Here is a 23,703-nt window from a genome sequence, read left to right on the forward strand (position 1 = left end):
TTTTAAATGAACCCCTTAATACCAACGTTAAAGCAAAAATCAAATAAATTATACACAACATACAGCTTTATGGTGGTAGGACTACAGTAAGAATCGGGTGCTCTGAGGGGTCACTTTGTAAATGTAGGACATGTTCCTTGGAGTGAGTAACGCAAAAAACTTTCTGGCACCGCTGTCCAATGACAAATGCACTGTCTCTCTCTCTCTCACACACACACACGCAGACACACTCTCTCTCTCTGTCACTCTCCCTGACAAACACACTCACACTCTCACCCTTTCTCTAATTTCCCCTGTGTCTCTGCAGTGAGCTCACTGCAGTGCAACTCTCCTCGCTCCCTCCCTTCCCCTCCCCCCCCACCCCCTCGCCACCCTCCGTATAATAGAATATCGATCGCTCGCCTTTGCCGCAGTGTGTAAGCGAGTGTGTCTGTGGACAAGTGTGAGTGTGTGTGTGTATGTGTGTGTCTGACTGGGGCCCTCCAAGGTCATCGCCTTGGCAACCTGAGCATGGGGTCCTCTCGCTGTGCTGTCACAGAGCACAGGTCACAGGGGTCACATGAAAAAGGGGGACAAGAGGGGGATCGTAGGGGGACAAGAGGGGGTTGATGAGTGCTGCGGTGCTTGGTGTGGTAGAGTAGTAGAGGTAGAGAAGAGGAGCCATGAGAGTTGCAACTGTCCTCTTCCACTGTGTATTCAGAGTGGAATAATGAGAAAATATACAGATGAAGTGCTGAGGAGGGCCACTGGGTTCACAACAACTCCTGCCACAGAGTCAACTGTAGTTCTGACTTAATAGAAGAGACTATCTGAATTTTTTATTTTATTGATTTGTTTTTATTTTAGGAAAAGAAAACAAGTCAGAGGTGCGCTATGTAGTTTTGGGCAAGAACTTTTAATATGCGACTCTGACTGACATTTTCATGCCTAAATAAATGAATAAACAAACTCGCTTCTTTTCATGATTGAATACAAAAAACTGACCTTAGAGGACAACATTTCATACTTCTTATTTATTGCCACCTTTCTAACTTCAAACAGTGTTCTGGGGAGCTTCTTTTCCTCTGAGAACAGCTTGTTGTTTCTGTTATGGAAAAAATAAATATTTCTCAGTTTGTGTTATTACTTCATATCTCAAATGTGAACATTCTTAGTTTGAATTTCTTCTTTTAAAGACCTTTGACTTGTTAGTGTTGCACATGTGATATCTATCGCACGTATGTCTGTCCTGGGAGTGGGGTCCATTTATTTCCTTGTTCAAAAAGATTTTTGTCTTACCCATACTGAGGGTCTGATGAGAGAGCATGGTTGTGGTCTATATAATTAATACTTGACATGAATTTTATCAATATTATTAACAAAAATAACAATATATTTTTGTCACATATAGCATTTCATACTTTACACAGTTACATTATAAAATGTTATAGATAAAATAGCGAGACATCAAAAGCGTTACCTTTACATCAGGGGTTTATTGCACTTCCAAAATGTAATATAAATACAAAAACACCCAACTTCCATTCAAATGTAAACAAATTAAAAATGAATTTCAACAAAAAAATATTTGTGGTTTACAGAATGACCTTTAAATATGAATGATGTAAGCAGAGCTGATAAATATGCATACAGACAATAAGCAAGGTACCATATTATCCCAAATACAAAACACCATTACAATTTACTGACCTTTTAAGATTTCCTTTTATCAACACATGTATGTGCTGCCCCATATCTGAAATACCCCAAAAGTTTTTATATTCTCTTGATATACATTTTAATTATTTGTGCATGATCATTATCTTTAAAGCTTTAAATGGCACTATTCCTTTGGAAAATAAATCAGTTTATTGCCATTTAGAATTGCGAACAGTGCATTTACTTTGTATACATAAGAAATCAGTAATCTCGTCAGATGGTTAAGATACAGAAGCTAATTCTGTAGATTTCTACAGCAGAGAGTACAGCACAGATACTCCCAGCAGACTAATAAATTGAAAGACATGTCAATGTATAGGGGATGCTGCCGGGAACCAGAGGCTACTTGACACAAACCAGAGGCATCCAAGGTATGAAATATGCAAGAAAAGGCATATAAGCTATATGACAATGTCCTTATTCTGTATATTCATTTACAAATTATTTGTTTGTGCATGTGGCGCATTATGTGAATACATGAGTTTTAAAAAGGTCATACAGTTTCTAACAGCGACAGAGGCAAGACAAGGTGCATTCTTGGTACACTGGCTTAGGTAAGATACAGGGAATATAGGATGTACACATAAGAGCTAAGGAACAGATCTGAGAGGAGGTAATACAGGATGTATATATTGCGGGGAATGCAGGAGGTCCAAATAGCTAAGGGAAAGATCCTGGAGCAGGTTTTTCTCAGCCTCTCTGGGCTGATGTTGTCACAAGGTCAAAGTGATGACTGATGGGTGAACAGCACCTGCTGAGTGATCAGCCAGCTCTTCAAACAGGCTCCATGAGGAGCTCCTCTATGTCGGATCCCTCCAGCTCACGGAACGCAGCGTGAGAGCCAATCACAAACAGTGTCGCTCCTGAGGGGACACGCAAAAAAATGGAAAAGAGGAATGTGAAGGAAAAACAATGAGGATGAAGGTTGAATGCAACAGTAGAATATGCTTTAATATACAAATTGTATGTATATAATAAGAATTACAGTGCCTTGACAAGCTTACCTAGAACCCAAAAGACTGCAGCTCCAGCTCCGGCCAACCAGAACACAGGAAGAGAGACAGCTCCAGCCAGACTCATCTGATGAGGGACGGTCAGCTCCTTGCCTGGTTGGCAAGAAAATTACATATTTAACAACATAAAAAAAGTCAGAGAGGTGCCATGTAACAAATTTAATTTATATTCACAAGTTGCTAAACAAACCTACAGTTTTGATTTACATTTCAGAAATATAAGCTAATTTTTCCAAAACAAAATGTGTGATGTTGTCATTAAATATCTGACCTTGGGTTACAACTGTATAAGATTTTCACCTAACAAAAATGATCCCAAAAATGATCAAGGTCTCGCAGTATGGCACTATTGAATTATTATCATCTTCAGGCTTCTTCAGTTCTAACTACCTGGAAGCAAGTTGCAGGCTTTGTCTTTAATAACACAATAGAACAGAATTCAATACCAAGAGAAGCAAATGTACACAACCTTCAGTTATCATTCCATGTATACTTTAAAACAGGTAAACCCCTTCTACCCTAATTTGGACTAAACCTGGTGACTTGATTTATCTGAGCAGACACAAGGGTTCATATTACTAACAATATGGTTTCAGTGTGCCTACTGATGTAAGAATTCGCTATATTTAGCTAGAACACAATTAATGGGCTGCAAGGCATACCTGACAGCTTTACTCACCGAGGATAACCAGTTTGGATTCCAGAGACTTGAGGTGAATTATGTAGAAGGCACCAACAAACACAGCCAAGGCAATCAGTAGCATTGGAGAGCTGATACTGAGGAGAAGAAACATCAACGTTTGGTGTTAATTACAGCAGCATATTTAGATTTGGTTTACATCCAGGTTTAAAGCTTAAATTATTGAACGCTTTACTTTTTGATCAACTCTCACACAGACTGTTCCATATCTCTTTTTTAATATCAAGAGGCCCAAACCCTCCCAGAAAGTTCCCATGTGAATTGGGTATAGACTGTGTGAGTAGGAACTAATACAGTGGGAAGAGAAAGAATTCCCACTGACAAAACAACATAAAAGATTTCGTCTTTGTTGGCCTTACATGCAGTAGAGGATGAGACCCAGAAAGATGAAGGTATAGTTGCTGTTGTAAGTTTCCACATTTTTCACAACCCTCTGGCACATCTCTCCAAAGTTGCGGGGTTTGGAAAACTTGCGCTGGTCCACAAAGCTTGCCCAAGGTCGGATGGACAACCTGCGCCTGTCAATCCACTCTTTAGCCATACTGGCTGAGAAGCCTTTGGGGAGCCAGAGCCTATAAAATCATTAAAGACATTAAGAATACATAGAGTAGGAGCCAATGTCTAAGTTAGGAGACGGACTGCTTAATATCATCCATCTGCACAATAGACGGTAGAAAATTTGAGCAACAAAGAATAAAAAGGCCTCTTAATAACAGCATTATCATTACTGTTGCATGATGTCTTTGGTGCACATCACACTTAAAAATGTTGTCCTTACTTTGCCATGATTCCACCTCCACCTGTGCCAGTTGGATGAGCATCTTCTGCACTGAACAGATCTCCAGCCTTGCTGTCCATGTCTACAAGGCAGTTCTCCCCCTTTGGAGCTCCGGATTGCATCTACAGACTGTTTGCTACACGGGAATAGTAATAGCACAAACATAAAAATCAATACAATTTGTTTCATAACTTTTCTTTTCTTGCTATTAATTTCTTGTCTACTGGGTTAGGTAGGCATGTATCAGATATTTGACCAGACAACAAACAAAGTACCCACACAACTACAGCTGACTAGTATAAAATGTTTTATACTCAGCAAAATAAATTATTCTAAAGCATCATTTAGTCATCGCTCCGCTGCCATCTTTATATTTCAAACAAAAGCGCTAAAGCTGACTATCTGGGTCCTCTCTTTATCAACACATAATTCATTAAATTATAAGTAACTTATTCATTAATGTATCTGTTTAATACTGAAGACGAAACATTTTCTGGAGCGTCATAAGTCAAGTCAATTTCTTTCTTCATTTCATGCTTTTAGTAATTGTTTCAAAAACTCTTTTCTATTAAAGAAGCAACATGAAGACGTCACTTTGGGATTCTTAAACTTGTGATGACTATTTATCTTCAGATATTCATCATTATATTTCACAGACTCACTAGCCAATCACTTATCTGAAATAAATAATAAATAATGCATTGATAAAAAAAAGAAAAAAATTCTATTATAAATTACTGTTTGGCCTTGCAAAAAAGCGCCACAGCACTTCAGAATCCTAAGTACTTTATTGACACTATTAAAAAAAATATTTAAAATAAACAGTACGATATAAGTAAAAAGTAAAAAATCAAATATTTAAGTAGTATTTTTTACTGTATATATGCGTATATTTTAACTATACACACTGTACACATTTTACATGTGTATGGTGACAATAAAGGCATATACTATTCTATACTATTCTAATAAAATAACAAAAAACTGTAAAAACGATCGAATTCAACTTAATCTGACAACTTTTATGTAATCAAATTCGTAAATTGAACTGCTACGACTAATAGAGGTTTAAGATATATGTGCCTAGTGCCACAGTGCACATAATATTGACGAATGCTGCAGTAAGTAATAGTGTACAGTAGTTAACAACACTTAAATGCGATATAAATGCTTCAAACAACAGTGAAATAGTTCATGTTGAATTACAAAGTTTGACAAGAGAGTAATTGTAAGATAAATCGATAAGTAAGAGTACGTAGTTAACAGCCTACAACTTCACATTCACGCATCTAACGTGGCTCACACTGCAGTATTTACGTAATGGAAGATTTTTGTCAACAAAGGGCTTGGTCACTGCCACTTTACTGAACACACCGGATAGGAAAGAAACCGTCAGCAGCATACATACATGAAATACTCATTAATGCAGTAACTTTGACAGATTTAACCGATTCTGCACATGTCTACTTTTAAACATACAACAAAGTTAATCAGGAAGACAACTTCAGAAGACTACCACAGCTAGCTTCTCGGCTAACGCTCAGGTCCAATACAGGTTCGAGCAGATTTTCTCATCACAGTACTGAACACGCCGGTGGGTAAATGTTACAAAGGGACAAGACATGTTTGAATAGTGAATTTATAATCGTCTTGTCAAATATACTTACAGCAGGACTTCGGTGGGACTGCCTCAGACCTTTTGTTGCTGTGATGTTTGACGGATATGATGTGGATGTTCTTTAACTTCCTGCTGTCTGAGCAGAAATCATCGCCCCCTACTGGCCGAACAGGGGACTGCCCATCATCTGTTGTGCATGTTTTCGTATTAAACACTTTTAACTCTGTAAATAGCATCATATAAAAAGCAATATGTTATGGTTTGATACAGTTGTGACCATCTCAGCCGTTGTTTTGTTTTGTTTCTTTTATTTTAACCTTGTATTGAAAAGAGGACCGTTTTACAAAGAACTGAGGTAAACCAAACAGTATAGCACATAAAAAACAAAATGTAAGCAAAAAAAAGGTGACATAAGCAAACCAACAAGGAGAATACATATGAATATATGTACTGAACATAACATGAAAATTAAATGAGAAAAATAAAGTAAGTAGTAGTAAGAGGTTTCAAAATTACTCACAAATGTATCACATTTTGTGTTATTGTTAAGTGAAGAAAAAGTGAAAATTTGGGAAGCAATCTCGAGAATTTCTGTTTGTAAATAAAAAGTTTTACATATAGTTTGATGATGTTGACCACAGACTCATGAGTGTTATCATCTTGATTATTATGGTGATAAACAATATCTTTGAGGTTAAGAGAATAGACATTATTAGTAGGTTAAAAAAGAATGACCTTGTTCTCTTCTTTTTTTTTCTTAATTTTGATTTTACACAATATGTAATTTTCAAGTTGAGCTTAGAAAGTGATTAAGTGTATACAAAAGTAAAATAATGTGTTGAAGATTCTGGTTCATCATTACAAAAGCTGCATTTGTTGTCAATGTCTAAAAATGTGGAGAAATATAGATGGGTTGGATATATATTGTGTAAACTGTTGATGTGCACTTCTTTAATCTTAATACAATACATGTATTGCAATAACCAGGACTTCTGTTAGTCAGTGCCTGTAAAGATGCTGTCCAAAAAGGCTCTGCCTCTTCGAAATATTTCCTCCTTTCATAAAGTGTATTACCTGTATGTTTGTTGCTGCATTTTGAGTCCATAATATTAATACTATGTATCAGTAAAAGGGGTTTTACTCTAAGTGCTTCTTGAAACTGAAGCTGACATTTCATGAGGAGGGCTAGGCCAGGCCCACTAAACTTATTTTGTAGAAGGACCAGATCTGAAAAAGTGAATTGCTAAGGAGTCGGACTTTTACATTCCCTTTATCTGCCCTCTAAAGCTTGTAATTTAAATGTGTTAAAAGTATGCACTTTCTTAGTTTTCACAATTTATGTATACAAAAGTATACAGAAAAAACAATGCACCTTTTTCATTTTAGATGAAGGTTGTCAGCTTGATTTTCATATGTATGCCCTCTGCTTGAAGATCCATTTGTGTCTCAATCCTAATCCTAAAGCGTCAGTTTTTGATGAGTTGGGACACGTCACAGCGTCATTATTTGATGACCAAATGAGACTCAAAAATCAGAAGCCGGAATGAGGTTGTGAAAGGGCCATACTTGCCCTCTTGCCTCCAGTTGAACAGCTAAGGCATAGGGCCACCAGGAAAAGCATTGGTTATAGAAAGTCTTTACTTGTAACGGGGAAGTATTTGATAAGAAGGAAAACGCTAATATCTTAGCAATATACCATTAATATCATAGAGAGATCATTTACATAGATAAATTCTCAATCGACCCAATTCTCTTCATTCTGCCTGGCTGTTGTCATTTCCAGATCAGTAGAAACGTGCGCGGTGTCGTCATCACGCATTCGGACGGCTGTGATTGGTCGGTTTCTCTATGTTATTGTGTTGCTGTCAGTGCACGAGCTGTGGGAGTTGCTGAAGCACCCAACGTTAATAACCAGGAAAGCGAATGATTAAGGTACGTTTAATGTGTAAATATCCTTCCGAAAATGCATTTAACACGTTTATAATTGTTTTTTTTACGTTGTCATTGATATAATTATCACTTAGGGCTCGTGTTTATAAAGGCCCCGTGCATAGCTAAAACCAGCTAACAACGTTCCCAGCTAGCAAATGATGTGTTAAATATCCGTTATCGCTAATGCACGATGATTCCCATCAAGGTGAGCGAGATATATGTGGTTTATGTCGTGTCACTCCACGTAAAGCACTGGTTTCTTATATGAATATTGGTATTTATAGCTAACGTAAAAACAGGCGACTTGTATGTGCTTGTCATGTTTTGTTGTTTTTTTTTCTCCTCAGACACGTGATTACGTAATGTGCGTAAGGGATAATTTGTTCCACCGGTTTCAAATAGGCATCTAAGAAACGCCTAGTTTGTTTGGTTGGTGCAAAGACAAGACAAGACAACACACTCACAGCAGAAACTTGGCACTGCTTGTTTAAAGAAGGCGTCGAGCTGACACCGATAAAAGGTAGGGCTGCTGAGCTTGCTAAAACTCATACATTTATGTGCGGTGGCGATAACAGTTACATTAGCTTTTGTGTATTTCAACGCACGGACGTTTGGCGGTAGCTTTTTTAATGACTGCTAGTATGTGAGCTGTCGAGATGTGATATTTGAAAAAAAATAAAACATTCAGACCAAAATTTAGTTGCGAGTCCACACTGTGGCATGAAATTTCGGTCAAACCTGTTTTGATAAAATACGCAGTCTCGACAGGAAGACACAAGAAGTGAAGCACAGCATCATTTTGGTAATCTCGGTGGATGGGTGCCTCATAGCGCTTAGATACCACAGTAGAAACATGCTGTTTTACGTGTCTGTTCAATGTAATGTATATCTGTTTTTCTTTAAACTCTTTTGACAGTTGGGAAGGTGGAGAAGGGCTATAGGCAGAGCCATGGCTGCAGTGCATCACCCAGGGTACCCATCTAGATACTCACTTTACTGGGATGAAACAGAGTGCCTAGACTACTATGGAATGTTGTCCCTCCATGAGGTCTTTGAAATAGTTGGTTCTCAGCTGACAGAGAGCGACGTTGAGGTGTTGTCATTCCTTCTGAATGAAACTTGTTCTGCACCACACCCGCTTGATCCAACAGGCTGGACAGTTGAGCCCCATGTTGGCAATCCAGGTGACTCGGGTGTCTCCCCAAGTCCTGAGCTGTTAAAGACCTGGAGGCGGTTAAAGCCTCAGAGCTCCCAGGCTCCCTTAGTTGCCCCTTGTAAGCCCACCAGTGGCCCTGAGCTGTTTTTGGAGCTAGAGAAGCAAGGATATCTCAGTGATGGCAACCTAGAGCCATTGCTGCAACTACTGAGAGTCCTCACTCGTCATGACCTGCTGCCTTTAGTGTCACACAAGAAAAGAAGGACAGGTGAGGATGAATCACCTGTTTGTCATTATCAGATTTTGAGATAATGTTCAGTGCTTTGCCTATTGTCTCTCTTTTAAATCTTCTACTGAAATGTGTCAGCCATTAATACATTCCTGTCTTGCTAGTCATGGCCTAATAGTACTAATCTGTTCTTATGCTTTTTAGTATCTCCAGAGAGAAGTGGACAGTGTCATGGTATGGAGAACATAGAGTTAGAGCAAACATCTGGAATGCAATACAGCTGTAGGCAGACAGAGATGCCCTTTTCATCTTTAACACAGCAGGTTAGAACCGGTAAGTGCACTCTTGCATCGTATTTACCTCATTAGAACAGCCAGTGTCTCCACAAACCTGTCCACAGTCAGTGTTTACCATTCTTTGAGGCACATAGAATATTTACACTTAATGCTAGTACCTAGTTGTTAGTGAAGAGGCGCTGGTATCCATATTATTTGTTCCATCCTTCTGTTATGCTAGGAATGTAAATGTTGTTTTGTTAAAGTTGTTTCCCCAGGTCAAAATTACAATACACTCAGTTACAGTAAAACATTTAAAATACTGGTGCGTGGTTACATATGCTTGTTTTGAACCTTCCATAGGGAAACATTTATGTTTTGATCAGACATCAGCAGAAACAGCCAAACACGCACTTATTAACAGAAGTAGGTCAGAGAGAAACAGAAATAAAACAGGACTGCGACAGTCCCAAACAACAACTGAATTACTAAACTAGCTCCATCCATCTTTTGTCAGGTATTTACCCTCCTATGCCTGGGCCATCTGTTAGGAGGAGGAGGAAGAAGAGGGGAAATGGCTGGAGCCGTAAGCCCAAGAAAACAAACAGGCAGGGCCCGCCACTGTCTCCACCACAACCACCACGTAATGTTTCCTGCAGTAAGTTCAGCCCTGTTCTTACCTCGTTTATAGCTTTTCATCTCTTGACCCCTATTTTCATCCTGCTACTTTCTTTTAAAGATCATTTTACCTCTTTTTCATAAAAGGCAAAAGCTCCAAGTTCATTTTAAATCTTTCTTTCACCTCCAGCATCTCCACATTTCCTGTATTGTCTCCTTAAGTCTAAAGTTGTTGTCTTAGCTGAACCTTAGCTGGAGTTGAGGACTTTTCACACTAAGTCTGAATTAAAAACATTTTTTCTTGTTTTTTAAACCATCATTTCAAAAAATCTTAAAGCACAGAAACCTTGCTCATTAAATGTTTTTTTTTTTTTTTTTTAAGCAACTAAATGTGAAAATCTGCATGCCAAAGCAACGATTGGGTAAACTGTCTTTATTCACTTAATTTACTACTTTGAAGACTGCAGAACTCCACTCCAGTACATTATGCTTTATTCACCGAAGATTTCAGCTATCTTCCCTTTCACCTTGATGAAGGCAAGATCATGGTATTACTAAGAACTTCAAAAGAACTGAACCAGTTATGGTGTTATTTATTGTTAAGTATAGTATACAGGTTTTGTCCAAGTACTTACTTGTTAGCAATGCATAACTCTTTTTTAGTCAGACAACTCGATCTTGATTCTCATGACACCAGAAAGTTTTCCACTGTCATACATCTCAAACACATGAAACGATTTAAAAGCTCTGTTTGATTGACAACTTTCTGCATAAAACTACAACAAAACTAGTGAGTCAACCTTTTGCACACAGGGAAAAAAAATGCATGCGCTTCCCTTTGAGTTTAATGAATTTTAATTTATGAATCAGGTGTTTCACTTGGTATCTTCGTTGTTATGCTGTAAATGTTAACACTTTCAGCATCTTCTTAACCGTATTAATTGAACATGCAACATCAAGGAGATATTGTTGCTCTGGCCATTTCTCCATCTGGCACTTTTTTACATTAGTTTCCCTTCATTTCACCTTTTCTCTAACCCGTTGAGCTATGCGAAGCTGTAGCTGTTGATAAGAGCACAAACTGGTAGGTTGTGTCCTGTCCTTTTTGTCTACTCTGGTTGAAGATAGATGCTACACTAGCCCTTGTTCTGCTTTATTGTCAAGCTTGATACAAAGTTGTCACAAAACAACTGTCAAACCCTTACGTTTCTTCCTGAGAAATTATTTGCAGTTGTTTAAAGCAACCTAACTCTGCTGGGAAGCTGCGCTATGTAATCCATTATCAGGGCCCTGCTCTATGTTTCCACTATTGCCTGCCTTTAAATCAATCTATGCTAGTTTCTCTCAGCACAATAAGATGGAGATAACACTAACATTAGTTGCCCTCCATGTGAAGTTTGCTTAGTCATCAATGCAGACCTTCTCAAACATTTCTTTTGAACCCCATCATTGTTGGTCAAAAATATGTAATACAACAAAGGCTGATGATTCTTTCACAATTTAAAAAAAAAACAATCATGTAGCAATGAAGACAGCCATTCTTAGCTATTCAGGATGAGTGATGTGCCTGTGACTATGAACATGTTGCTGTCTTGACTCCACATTTGATTCCACCAGGTTGACTCAGGATTGTAACCTAAGACACAGTGGATCATGGAGACAGAGGGGGAGACTGAGCAACAAAACAAACAGTCTGTCTGTCCACTCAGTCCATACATACTGCACAGTGCGTGATCGACTCAGTCATGCACTCTCTCACAAGTCTGGGCCGATGCCTAAGGTAAAAGAGGCTCCCCCCCCTTGTTACAACAGGGGTTGGTGCAGCCGCTTTGCTCCTTATTCGATGATTGTGTATCATAATGTAGCTGCCCCCTACCCTATACCCTTCACCCTTCAGGAAGCTCTCTCAAAATGATCCTGTAATGTTCTTTAGTGTTGTGAATTGTGAATGAGGAAACGTTCTGTTTAAGATTCCTTATTTATCTATTTCTGCCCAGAGTTTTTGGTGTCAGTGTTTCACAGAACAGAGTCCTCAGCAGTGCGCCTCAAATATTTTCAAAAAGTTCCCAGCTGGTGTTTTAAGCAAACATGCAAAAGAAACAAAAGTCTCTGGACAACTCAAAGTTCATTTGATCTCACTAAAACCATCGTAATGGGGATGTATGTAGAGGAAGTGTATTTTAAATTCCCTGATATTCTCTGCAGTCCTGGTGAACGTGACACATTTTCACAAACATGGCCAACAAGCTCCTTTTATGTACATGTCTGCAGTGTAGAAATTTGTACACCTTTCTGTTAATACTAGCAGGCATTACATGACTCAAAAGTAATTTGATGAAAGCTCAGCTATAATTTTAAGACTTTCGTTACAAAGGTGATATAACCCAATCAAAATACTTTTGAACTTGTGCAGTCATATGACAAAAGAAACTACAGTTTGACCAGTATGGTTATTAGTAACTGAGGAGATGGATATGATAGAACCATATTTGGAACCATTATATGATATCTTTGCATTAAAAATGTAATTCTTACTACCAAAATTAAAAGTAGCCACAGATTAAATGTACAGTATACTCAAGTATCATACTTAAACTACAATTTTACATTACTTGTACTTTACTTGATAATTTCCATTTTTTCCTACATTATAATTGCATTCCACTGCATTTACAAATATTGTTCTTTTTACGCCACTACACTTGTTTAATAACTTATTTACTTTGGTTACTAATATCTACCATGTTACTCTAGTTAGCTTCTAAATATTTAGTATCTGACTTTGTAACCAATCAGATAGTGTTGTGGCTGGGATATTGAGTGAAACAACAGAGTGGTGACTACGGACTGTGAGAGGTGGTTCCATCGGAGCCAAAGTAGTTTTTAAGTTTTTTAATTTATTATCTAGTCAATCAGACAAAAAAATAAGATTCCAACAATCGGAAAACGGTGAAATATCTGTACTGATAGTCGTCCAGGTCGATAATTTTTCTGTCCCTGCTCACAACACTTTATTTGAGCAACATGGTTGCTAATGCCAGTGTGTCTAGTAACCCCATTCGCACTGCCCTTCGAGTGTGGGAATCTTGTGCCAATTCATTTGCCGCACAGTTTCGCTGCGACTCTGATGCCTCTGGAGGTAATATCAGAGCCACAGCAGAGGTGAGCCAGCATCTGCGTGAATGAAAAAACCAGAGGTGCGGAGATGATCTGATGATGTCCACAGTCTGACAGCTCAACAGATCCTTCACTCATCAAATAAAAGAGAAATGCCCTGCAAAGCGATGTTACAGGACCAAACAACAGTACTGTGGTAACTGGTAGTGTCTTTGGCAACTTACATCCTGTCTGTCCTACTGAACCGTAGTCACATTTCTGCCCGAATAACAGCGTCTGTCCCCAGCAAGTCTGTCTCCTTCCACTATTGTATTGTTGTAGTGACAGTCTTAAAAAAAAAAAAATCACCGTGACTGAGTCTTCATTGAACCTTCCCCCACAAAACAGCTTCCCCCCTCGCAAGTGAGAGAGTCAGACAGCGTCCGCTGTTTACTGATATTGATTGAATTTAGATCGAACAAAATTAACTTTGTCACTTTCCAGGATGTATGGTGGGTCAGGATCTCAAACACATTAATGGCATCCATATGATTATAAACGGTCAGTGAGTACATGTTTAGATTAACAGTTAGACACCGCAGGAAACAGGTTTGAAAAAAAACACAGATTTCAGCGTCATGATGCGTACCATCACGCCTCTTTTGGATCTGCAGTGCCAACTGGCTGTATGAATTGACACACTGTTGCGGGTTAATGTCGTAGCTGCTTGGTTGTGCGTGTGAACAACCAAATGTGGAGAATTGGCGAGCCTTAGCTGCTGAGATAATGTGGAGTTTCTGTTTGAAAAGGGCTGCTGTGACCTGAGGTCAGCCCACATTAGAGGATGGAGTGTGCAAACAAACCATCGTGGTGAAGTTGGAGAGGAAGTTAACACAAATTTGGACTGCTCTCAAAGTTGCAACAGCAAAACATGTTTAGGAACATTATATACAACAGAAAACTCTGATGTGATGTTATTTTAGTTTTGTAAACCAAACAAGAAGACAATAATTAGTTTTATCTGTTTTTAGGTTATCTGTGGTTAAAGTTTGGCTCACAGTGTAGGACACCGAATAAATGCTGATTATATTAACCCGAAACAGCTCAGACCAGCAAATTAAACAAAGACAAAATAGAAATATGTTGGACATGTTTGTGGAAGTGCCAGTTATCATGCATGTGGGAAACATTTTGGAGCTATCCTTTCACCTCACACTATCTTCATTACAAGTGGTTCTGAACATCTGCCAATTTGGATACTCATCCTTTTTGATAAGGACTGGCCGTGTATTATATTTCAGGACATCTAAAATGGCCGCCAACAGGCAGCTGTTAAAAAATGCCAGTGTAACCTTTACTTGAGCAGTTCTGAGGAAAACAGTGCTCTGCTGAAGGAGGCTCCTGCTGTATCTTATCTCTGTGCCCTATGTGAGCCATGGGTGTGCATTTGTCAAAAGGGAGCAGAGATAGATAGGGCAGTTCAGTCCAATGCTGGCCCCTAGCATTTAAAAAGACCTCCAATAATCTTTCTTGTCATGATTCGTCTCTCTGATCATTTTCAGTGAAGTGTCTCAATTATATTCTGACGATAATAACTGCCATTACAAATGCCCATAAGGTGCTTGTTGCCTCAGCTCAGTATTGGTTTTATGCCATGTCAATGGGCTGCTTAGTATGACCCTTACTTGGTTTAGCTGACTTGTCTGACTAATGTTATGTTTTGAGCTTAAATAATGGGTTGGTGAGGGTAAGGGGCCCAGGTAAGAGTGATCCCAAGTAACCCACTGAGCCACATGAAATATTGTAGAGCTACAGTAGAGGCAGTTCTGAGCTGATTAAACTTGCCCTGACTCAAACAACTAAGAGAAGTGAGTGCTGTGCCATGCCTGCTTGATGTTGAAGAAACAACCCAGTCGACAGATATCCAACCCACTTGTGCTTGTCTCTCTCTCTCTTTCTCTCCTTTCTCTGTGTTCACAGTTCTAAACAGACCAACCTGTGTGTCAGGAAAACAGTATCCTTACACACAATGAGAGGGAGAGAACGAACACTAAATGCTCAAACTACGCAAAATGGTACAGAGAGCGATTTTTGTCTATGGGGAAAAGAGGGAGAGTTCTGTCTGCCTGTCTCTCAGTACTCCCCTAACTCTCCACTCTCTTGGTCAGTCATTCAGCAGAAAAACGGATCGATAAAGAGTTGAAGCTCTCCGTGCCAAGTGACTCCTCGTAAATGGGTACTTAAACTTTTTTTTTCCCCTTTTCTTTTTTTTTTTTTTTTGGTGGGGTGAGATGAGGAAGCCAGACAGGCTTGGTGTTTAAAGTGAGAAAATGAAAGCTGTGCTTCCTAATGTCCTGTCTAAGTGGATGTCTCTGTGTCTGATGAAGCGTGAAGTGCTCTGTAACCCTAACAAAATGACTATCATTGTGTTCCTGTGGTTTTAAATGGCCTTCTCCTCAGTGCACCCTATCTCTACCTCCATCCTGCTCAGTATGAAATGGGGAAGCTGAAATGGAGGCCATCCATAAATACAGTAATTGCATGAAGGGCAGGTGTTTATCATAGCCACAGCCCTCACACAGTGAAATGATCCAAAAGGTCGTACTGTTAACAGCACTTCAACTTAATATTTCACTGCGTCCGAACTGAATATTGGATAGGAGTACCAAAAGCTAGGTGATATGCAGTATTATGCCCCCTCTTTTATTATAGATGCATCATTACCTATTTGTGATAAATCAGATAAATTAAGCATTTAAAGAGTCCTGTCACTGCCGCTTTGCCAATATGCTTGCAAGGATATTGTACAACTTAATGTTTTCAGCCCCCCACCTTGGACTTTTTTTATTTATGTATTATTGTTTTTCAACATCACAATGGATATATTTTCAACACTGATTAACAGATAAAGACCTCAAAGTGGAATCTGTAGTCTGTAATCTGCAGGAGTTTTCTCCAGACTTTCTCGTAGGGGTGAGTGAAAAGGCCAAAATCTATCACGGCATATGTAATATTATATCGCAGCAACAGTATATATATTGATAGGCAGTTGTTTTGTAAATTCTATTAAAGGAGTCATCACCTGGTTTTTTACATATCCAGTCCCCCTTGGATCGCTTTGGATCAATTCGTAAAACTTATTAGAAAAACAAAATGAAAATCAAAAATCAAACATGGAGCTTGTTCTGACACTTTTTCATACCGCAAATTTCTCACGCGAGATTATGCGCAAGGTTTTGACTGGTCCAGATGTGTATTGTATTAATATGTAATGAGGCGCGCGTTGATTGGCCGCAGGAAGGACAGAGCCGGAATGGGGGGCTAGCCTGCATGCACACACACTCCAAAACATAAACAGCCCCCTGTCATGGCGCACACACTAAATGACGAACCTCACGGAATTCAGGCATTTATGTACGAGCAGGAGGCGGAAACCGAACGGGAGAGTGAAGAGGCAGAGACGGTGGAAGAGACACGTTTACAGCAGGATGTCTCTGAATGGTAAATTCTTTTTTTTTTCCTTCTTACTTTTCACAATCGTGTTTTACATGTAAGACCTGAGTTTTAATGCTGGTGGTCACGATGTATGGTGTGAAAATAACAGAGAAATAGGCAGATTCGGCGTGCTCACTCAGAAAGTCTGGCTGAGGACGGCTGTGAGCCGATGCTTATGCGAACTTATGCAAGTAGCCTCCTGTGGTAACGTCACCACAGGAGCAGAGTCAAAATCTCGTGCTTTAGGAATGCGCACCCTTGTGCGCTATTCCTGTTCGGAAAAAGAGCCAAAGCGAAAAAACTGAGCCACTTTCAAACTCCAGCTTTTCAGGCAAGTTTCAACTGAGGTCCAACACCAATATGCATGTTTTAACAAGAGAAATTGCTATTTCCGGGTGATGACTCCTTTTAAGGAATGGTTTAAAATCAGTCTGTACCATACTTCATCACATTTGATTATTTCCTCCTTTTATTTTTAACTTTAGTACAAATGGTTCTCATGAGGAAAGATGTGAGTTAAAAACAAAACACTCAAACCAGTAATACAAGCTTTGATTCAAAATGCAAATAAATTCCAGCTTGACCTGTCAGTGTAAAAATGACAGGAATTAGAGGTGCATTACCACCGCCAACTTACTCTTACATAACGCAAGAATGTTATGAATGTAGAGCAGAGAAAAATGTGTAGAGCTGGAAAAAGTACTGCCAAATCTCTATTGGTGGACACAATTTTACAACTGTAGGTAAACAGTCATATTGACCACCCTGCTAGCATACTGAGTTGAACTTTATTGGGCCCATTCTCTTTCGGATAACTTTTGAATTACCAACTCAGAAACCATTTCTTTCTATTCTTTGGCTTTTTGATGCAGTTTTGGTCATGTAATAGATTCACGAACGATTAGCAGTCCACTATTAATCAGTGTTGTAAAACAAAGCACTTTACATTCCTTTTCTTTGGTATGACAAGGGTTTTTTCTAACCGGTATGTTGTGTGTATCGTCAATGGAATGACCTGAAGAAGAGGTGTTACAGACTACTTTCCATCATATTAAACATTGTAAAGTTGAAGAATATTTATATTTTGCAAATCACAGTCAAATTTGTTATTCTTTGAAAATGTTTCATGTTATTGTACCATAATGATTTCACGAAGATAAAATGTTTTCTTTAATTTTCTTGTGTGAGCAAATTTAAGTGTAAATTGAATGATCTCCATTTGCAAGTGGGCTCTCTACTGGATCTTTCCCACCTTGCATATTTTAAACATTTCTTAAACCATATTGATTAAGTGTCCCTTTTGATCCAGTCCTCTGTTTTTATAGTAATCTAATTACATCCTTATGAAGCATGAATGAAAAAGCCAGTGTTTGGTCATTGCTCTCCTACAAATGTTAAGACATGCAAAATCAATGCCTTAATTCAACATTTGCATTTCTAATGTTGGCATTTTCCAAACTACATCCCTCTCGAGTCTGGCACTATTCCCCGTAGCCCCAAACAAAATATGAATGGAAAGAGGGTAAACGTGACTCACAGCTTCTGTTTAGTTAAGCAGGAGCAGACCTCGATATGTGTTCAAGTCGGGTCCTTGGTGCTCTTGTAATGATCCCTTGCCTCATTTAAAACTCTGATCTTTGTCTTCCTATCATGAGAGTTACACATATAACTCTGAGTTATCCGAGTGATGTGAAGACATATTTTATGATCAATTGCTGCTCACTCCTCCAAAAATGAGTAACTTGATTTCACCTTACGTATCCCTCTTTTAAATGTTTGATGGAGAACAGCAAAATGGTTTTGGTTGGGCTTGGTTTTGCATACATAGAGATGCAATTGTGGCTTTAAAACTACTCAGAATAAAGGTTTCTTTGCAATGAGACATTGATGGGAATGTTTCAAGTGAAATGGATATCATTGGTAGTGAATACTGTTTACCTCTCCTGAAGAGCTTTGAGTGGGGGAGATGAATTTTTGTTGCAGCAAAAGTCGTCAGCCGCTGGTTTCAACTCGAAGCTCTGGAATAATGACATGGGGGACGATCTCAGCCGCGCTGTTGCTCAGTACAGTATGTATCCTCTGATCTTTCTCGCTGTGCTGTTGCATGACCGCCAATCCTGTTACTGCGGAACTCCAGCATCTGCACTCCGCATTAAACATGTTGATCAAAATGAATATGGCGATTTTAAACACAGAGATGGAACAAAATACCACTCCAGGGTTTGCCACTGCTAAGCTGCTTTCATTTCTGTTACCACCATATGGGCTTAAGGTTTCAAGTAAAATTTGAATGCAGTCACTACATGAACTCTGTAGCCATGATCTATGTAGACCATGCTGTTGCTTTGAAAGTTCTCCAGCATCAGTGTCATCTGTCTTTTTGAATCATCTAGTTGACAGGAACACTTAATGATTGAATTGCCTGGAAAGAAAACAACAACGCTCGTTCAGTTGCTCGTTTCAGAGTATTTCTCCCGATGCTCCAAAATGTCAAATTTGTCTTCACCAATACAAACTCTAGGGGTTTGCAGCAGTGTTAAGCACAAAAATGCACACAGTCCGGTTGGTTTAGCTCCAGTGCACCACGTAATTAACAGCCTGCTCTGCCTCGCTGCACCATTATATTTGTTCTTTAAGTATTTCAGTGTACAATTTCCTGTGTAGTTAGTAGTCTCCTGGGTCACTTTCTCTTTTTCTAAGTCTTTTGTGCCCTTGAACCCCTTTTTAAAATCCCTACTTAATGTAATGCACTAATGCAGTTAGGCTAAATGAGCTGTCTTATAATGATTTCGTCTTGTCCCCGTTTCTCTTCCCTTTGTCTCAACTTCTTGACCCCTCCCTTTCTGTCTGTCATGTGGGCCTCTCGGATTTGGCTGTTAACTTCTTATAACACTTTCCGTAACCTTTCCTCTTCTTTCTCACCCCTTGCTGCTGTCTGTTTTTTCTCTCTTTCCTCCCCACTCTCCTCCCTGTGTCTTTATTCACTTTCACCCCTCAACTCTCCTCCACCACACTGTCACCCCTACATTCTACAACTGCTCCTTCCTCTCTCCATCATCAGATGTCCGCCTGCGCGTCAGGGCTGAATACCTGGAACATGAGTCGGCACTCCGTGATGGTGTCTCCTCGGACAAGCAGCAGCCCCTGGAGCGACAGTTTGAGTTGTTCAGCCAAGCCAATACGCTGCTTCGTTCCAGAGACCTAGGTTCCATCGTCTGTGACATCAAGTTCACAGAGCTGGAGAACCTTGACGCCTTCTGGAGTGACTACCTGAGTGGAGCTCTTCTGGAGGCCCTGAAGGGAGTCTTCATCACTGATTCCCTGAGGATGGCAGCAGGCTCGGAGGGCGTCCGCTTGCTGATCAGTGTGGACCAGGATGACTACGAGGAGGGCCGAATGGTGCTTAGAGCAAATTCTGGCAGTAGAGGGAGACTGCTGTCATCTAGTAATGGTGGGCGCACAGGGACTCACTGGGCTATATAGGCTCATAAGACTCTTTGGACCATATTACATTAACCTTGAACCTTGGAACAGGACAGATTGTTGGAAGTTGTGGTCACAGGCATAGTTCAAAGCATTTTAAGGCTTACTTTTGGAGTTGCAATCCTTATAGTAGCCACTAGATGGCAGCACGTACCATCTGTTGTTTGTTTTCATGAGAGGCCTTACATTTTCAGAATGGTCAGCTTTTAGTTGAAACATTACCATCATTTGTGAAAGAAAGATGAATAATAATGGATCATTGTGCTTTCCTTTTGGATTTATGCACAGGTGCTACTTTGTAAGACACCAGGATGTATCAAGATTTTCCTTCTTAGTCTCGGTGAGGAAAGGAGCAAGCAAGCTTGTGCCACAAGATCATGTGGTAAGCTCATAACATTATCAATAAATAATAGTAATAATAAATATGGTCAGTGTTGAGACTAAATAAATCAGCCACTGTCAAACTAAGTATGTATGCACTAGTCTGCTCCATTGTATGCATTAAAAGACGGTCGGCATTCAGATTCCAACATGGCTTTCGATTTCCTTAAATACAAACAGACTATACACAACAAATTGTGCTTTACTGCCAAACAGATGTTTGACTTGAAGATAACTGATGGTGCCAAGGGGTTTATCCGAATTACAACTAATTTAAAGGACATGGAAAAGTTTCTGATCTTCAAAAATATATTAGAGAATTGAGCACAGATGAAAAAGTAGGCTGCTCTCAGCTCAGATTGACCTTTGTGTCTAACTTTGGAGAGCCTTGTCCACATATACACACGTAGATAACAAACACTTGGATTCTCAGCCCGGTGTACAACGATAACTCGACTTGTGATTGCCGTGGTCAGTGGATACGGCAGTTGCCAGTAGATGACAGCAGTGATTAGGGCCAGGCCTCAGCAGACCATGGAAGATTCATCATCCCAAGCTTGTCAACAGCAACCCGGATAATGCAACGGTGGCTTGTGTCCGGGCTTCCAGCTAGGCCGCGGCAAGTGCTTCTCTCAGCAAGTAAAGCACAGGACAGTGCGTCGGTCAATAGAAGTGATGTTGGGGAGATCAAAATCAAAAGTGCACATCCCAGCTCCACTCAGCCCTGCTATGTAGGCCCAGTAGAGTGGCTCACAGACAGCTGTCTACTCACCCTGCTGGAACTAATGCCTGGACTTCACTCATAGAAGACGATCAATAAGGGCCCTCCTCTAAGTCCCTTCATACAGGCACGACTTAAGCAGGCAGACTTGCTACTGTCTGAAGTGCAGGGCACTGCAGGGCCAGGCAGAAGGAGATACAATAGACATGTTTTTGTGTACTTTTGTGTGTCTTTGTGAGTGAATAATTTAATGCATGATTGTATCATGCATAGGAGGAAAAAAAAAACAATTCTGGGGAACTTTTTTGTTTAAACAAAATTTGCTTATGTAATGGCAATTCTTTTTGTGAAAGTCTTTATATGTTAGACATTATTTCTGGTGAATAAAAAAGTTTTGAGGGCGAAAAGGTGTTTGTGCTTGATGACTATTTGTTTTTTGATTAAACAACCTTTGTTGTATTAATAACCAAAATTGCTTTGCTGCCAATTCTTGAAATGCACGTGTTTGTTTTACAGTTAAGTTACTCAAATTTGCCAAAAAGATTCACTACCAAAGTAGTCCATATGAATAGAAAAAATCATCTGATAGACAGACTGTCGTATACGTTAAATACTTGTCAAAGCAGAATTTATATATGGCATTAAAGCAAATTGTTAGTTTTTTTCTGTAGAAAGTTCTGAAAATATGCGTTTTGCAAATCTAACTGAAACCTCTTCGACCTAGCATCACTTTTCATCTTCTGAAATCCCACCGTCTTATCTTGAGTCTCTTTGTCTCACATTTTGTTACACTGCTTGTTTTTGTTGTTTTTCTCAGTTTTCTGAATTGTCATTTTTCCCGGTCCTCCACCCTCTGTACCTGTATTAGTAGGAGTGTGCCCTCTCCCTGGCCCCAAATGGTCTGAAGTGGTCCATCCAATGCAGGTCACCGTGGATCAGATCCCTAATTATTTCTCCTTGCTCTAAGCTGTCAGCATGATGAAAGCCAAGAGTGGCGTGTGCCTCGAACATCTTATCCAACTTACCCACCCATTTTCTTCCTTGTACCATTCACTTACTTTAAGGCCCAGCAATAAGTGGATGTAATGACAGCGACTTTTATTTTTAACTAAAAAAAATGGCTTTTGTTGATATCAATCATTTACACTTAACATCTCCACAGATTATTTGCATAAATACGTAATATGTTTATGAAAATGTTATTTTCTCTCTGTAAGATAACTTCCTATAGATGGTTGTCTAAAAACTACCATAAACGACCTTTGGTTTTTGACATTGAGCCGGCATTCATAGCTTTACCTCCACCAGAACACCTATATTCCAGTTTGTTTCATGGCGGCCTCTATGCTATAATATTGATTTTTATTCTAACTTTGTTTTCAGATACTTTCATATCCTTACATTGCCAACTTCCTTACAGCAAAAGTCCAGTCCTTTGAGATCATGGGCTTTTATTCCAGCTTTTAAAAGCTCTATGACATTATAGTTCTTATTCATGGACCACTGTTGTAAAAAGATTATGACATCTATTATAGAATATATCTAAGAATCTATTAATGGAGGTCAAACATATATAATGAATGTGTTATTCATTTATATGTGGTAACTTCCGCTGTTACATTAAGAAATGTGAATTTGTTATATATGTGTTGATTCTTAATGATGGTGACTTTAACGCTGGCCGTCCTTGGAAATAATTAAGTCCTCAGATGTAGACCAACACAGGCCTTTAAGCACATGAATAAATAACGTAAATGTCGGCTAAAGGGCACTTTAAAAGTCACCTCATTTCACTCGGAAATCTAAGCAAGCACTCTTTACTCGCTCTAAGACAGGTTTTAGATTAGGTCATACTGTGACATATAAAGAGAAAAAAGGTGTTATATTAAAACCCAAGGACAACAGGGATTTAACAAATGTATTTATTATTTATGACCGAGGTCTAATAATGAATCCCTTGATTTAGTATGTTTATTTAATCCAATTTTGATCACAAATGGCAGCTATCAGTGCCTCGCAACAAAGCTAAACTCATTGTTTTAAATATTTAGTGCATTGTTACTCCCTTGTCACTTGCTGCCTTAAAAACACAGCATGTTAGGTCATTTAAAAGCACTCTGACCACACCCGCCCCTTAAAAAAACACTGCTGAGTGTACAAATGAAGTTTCATTATTAACTTGCCATCATGGAGAACAGTCAGAGGGACCATCCCTCAGGGGAATATATCTGATAGGGCCGTTTCTACCCTGTTCAGAGTATGCCTTGTTTGATGGCCAGCTAAACTGCCCCAGGCCTGCCTTGGGGAAAACTGAGCTTTTTGAAAGCCCAGTTCTCACCACACCCAGCCTTAAAGCAAGACCAGCGATGTGATGCCCACAGGGAAACTGAGGCACTCTCTCTAAGAAGTCTGCAAAACTATAGAGGTCCAACTCAAAGGATTCTGCCGTGTTCCTCCCCTGAACAGTGACTCCCTTCTGGATGACCCTGCCGCTATGAGAGATTTGTTTT

General features: G+C 39.4%; 2 protein-coding genes across 5 annotated transcripts; one reads left to right on the forward strand and one right to left on the reverse strand.

Annotated features, from left to right (window-relative positions):
* Window positions 1-1,455: 1,455 nt before the first annotated feature.
* On the reverse strand, window positions 1,456-6,015 carry rabac1 (Rab acceptor 1 (prenylated)). 2 transcript variants are annotated; one of them, XM_030392888.1, is made up of 7 exons: window positions 5,857-6,015; window positions 4,190-4,325; window positions 3,771-3,983; window positions 3,391-3,488; window positions 2,703-2,804; window positions 2,462-2,561; window positions 1,456-2,429 (listed from the first exon to the last, which is right to left on the reverse strand). In XM_030392888.1, the coding sequence occupies exons 2-6, from the start codon at window positions 4,309-4,311 to the stop codon at window positions 2,473-2,475; spliced, it is 624 nt and encodes a 207-aa protein (XP_030248748.1). In that variant the 5' UTR covers window positions 4,312-4,325; window positions 5,857-6,015; the 3' UTR covers window positions 1,456-2,429; window positions 2,462-2,472. The 2 variants fall into 2 exon arrangements, with proteins under 2 accessions (XP_030248748.1, XP_030248746.1); XM_030392886.1 differs by having other exon boundaries at window positions 1,456-2,561.
* A 1,619-nt stretch (window positions 6,016-7,634) lies between these two features.
* Window positions 7,635-21,600, forward strand: dedd1 (death effector domain-containing 1). Of its 3 annotated transcripts, none has more exons than XM_030393492.1 (6): window positions 7,635-7,739; window positions 8,656-9,163; window positions 9,329-9,457; window positions 9,917-10,057; window positions 19,670-20,059; window positions 20,380-21,600. In XM_030393492.1, exons 1-6 carry the CDS (start codon window positions 7,731-7,733, stop codon window positions 20,391-20,393), a joined length of 1,191 nt encoding a protein of 396 aa, XP_030249352.1. In that variant the 5' UTR covers window positions 7,635-7,730; the 3' UTR covers window positions 20,394-21,600. The 3 variants fall into 3 exon arrangements, with proteins under 3 accessions (XP_030249352.1, XP_030249351.1, XP_030249353.1); XM_030393493.1 differs by adding an exon at window positions 8,087-8,259 and having other exon boundaries at window positions 7,636-7,739; window positions 19,670-21,600; XM_030393491.1 differs by having other exon boundaries at window positions 19,670-21,600.
* The last annotated feature ends 2,103 nt before the right edge of the window (window positions 21,601-23,703 follow it).

Source organism: Sparus aurata, chromosome 17 (assembly GCF_900880675.1).
Source record: "Sparus aurata chromosome 17, fSpaAur1.1, whole genome shotgun sequence".
Classification (NCBI taxonomy): Eukaryota; Metazoa; Chordata; class Actinopteri; order Spariformes; family Sparidae; genus Sparus; species Sparus aurata.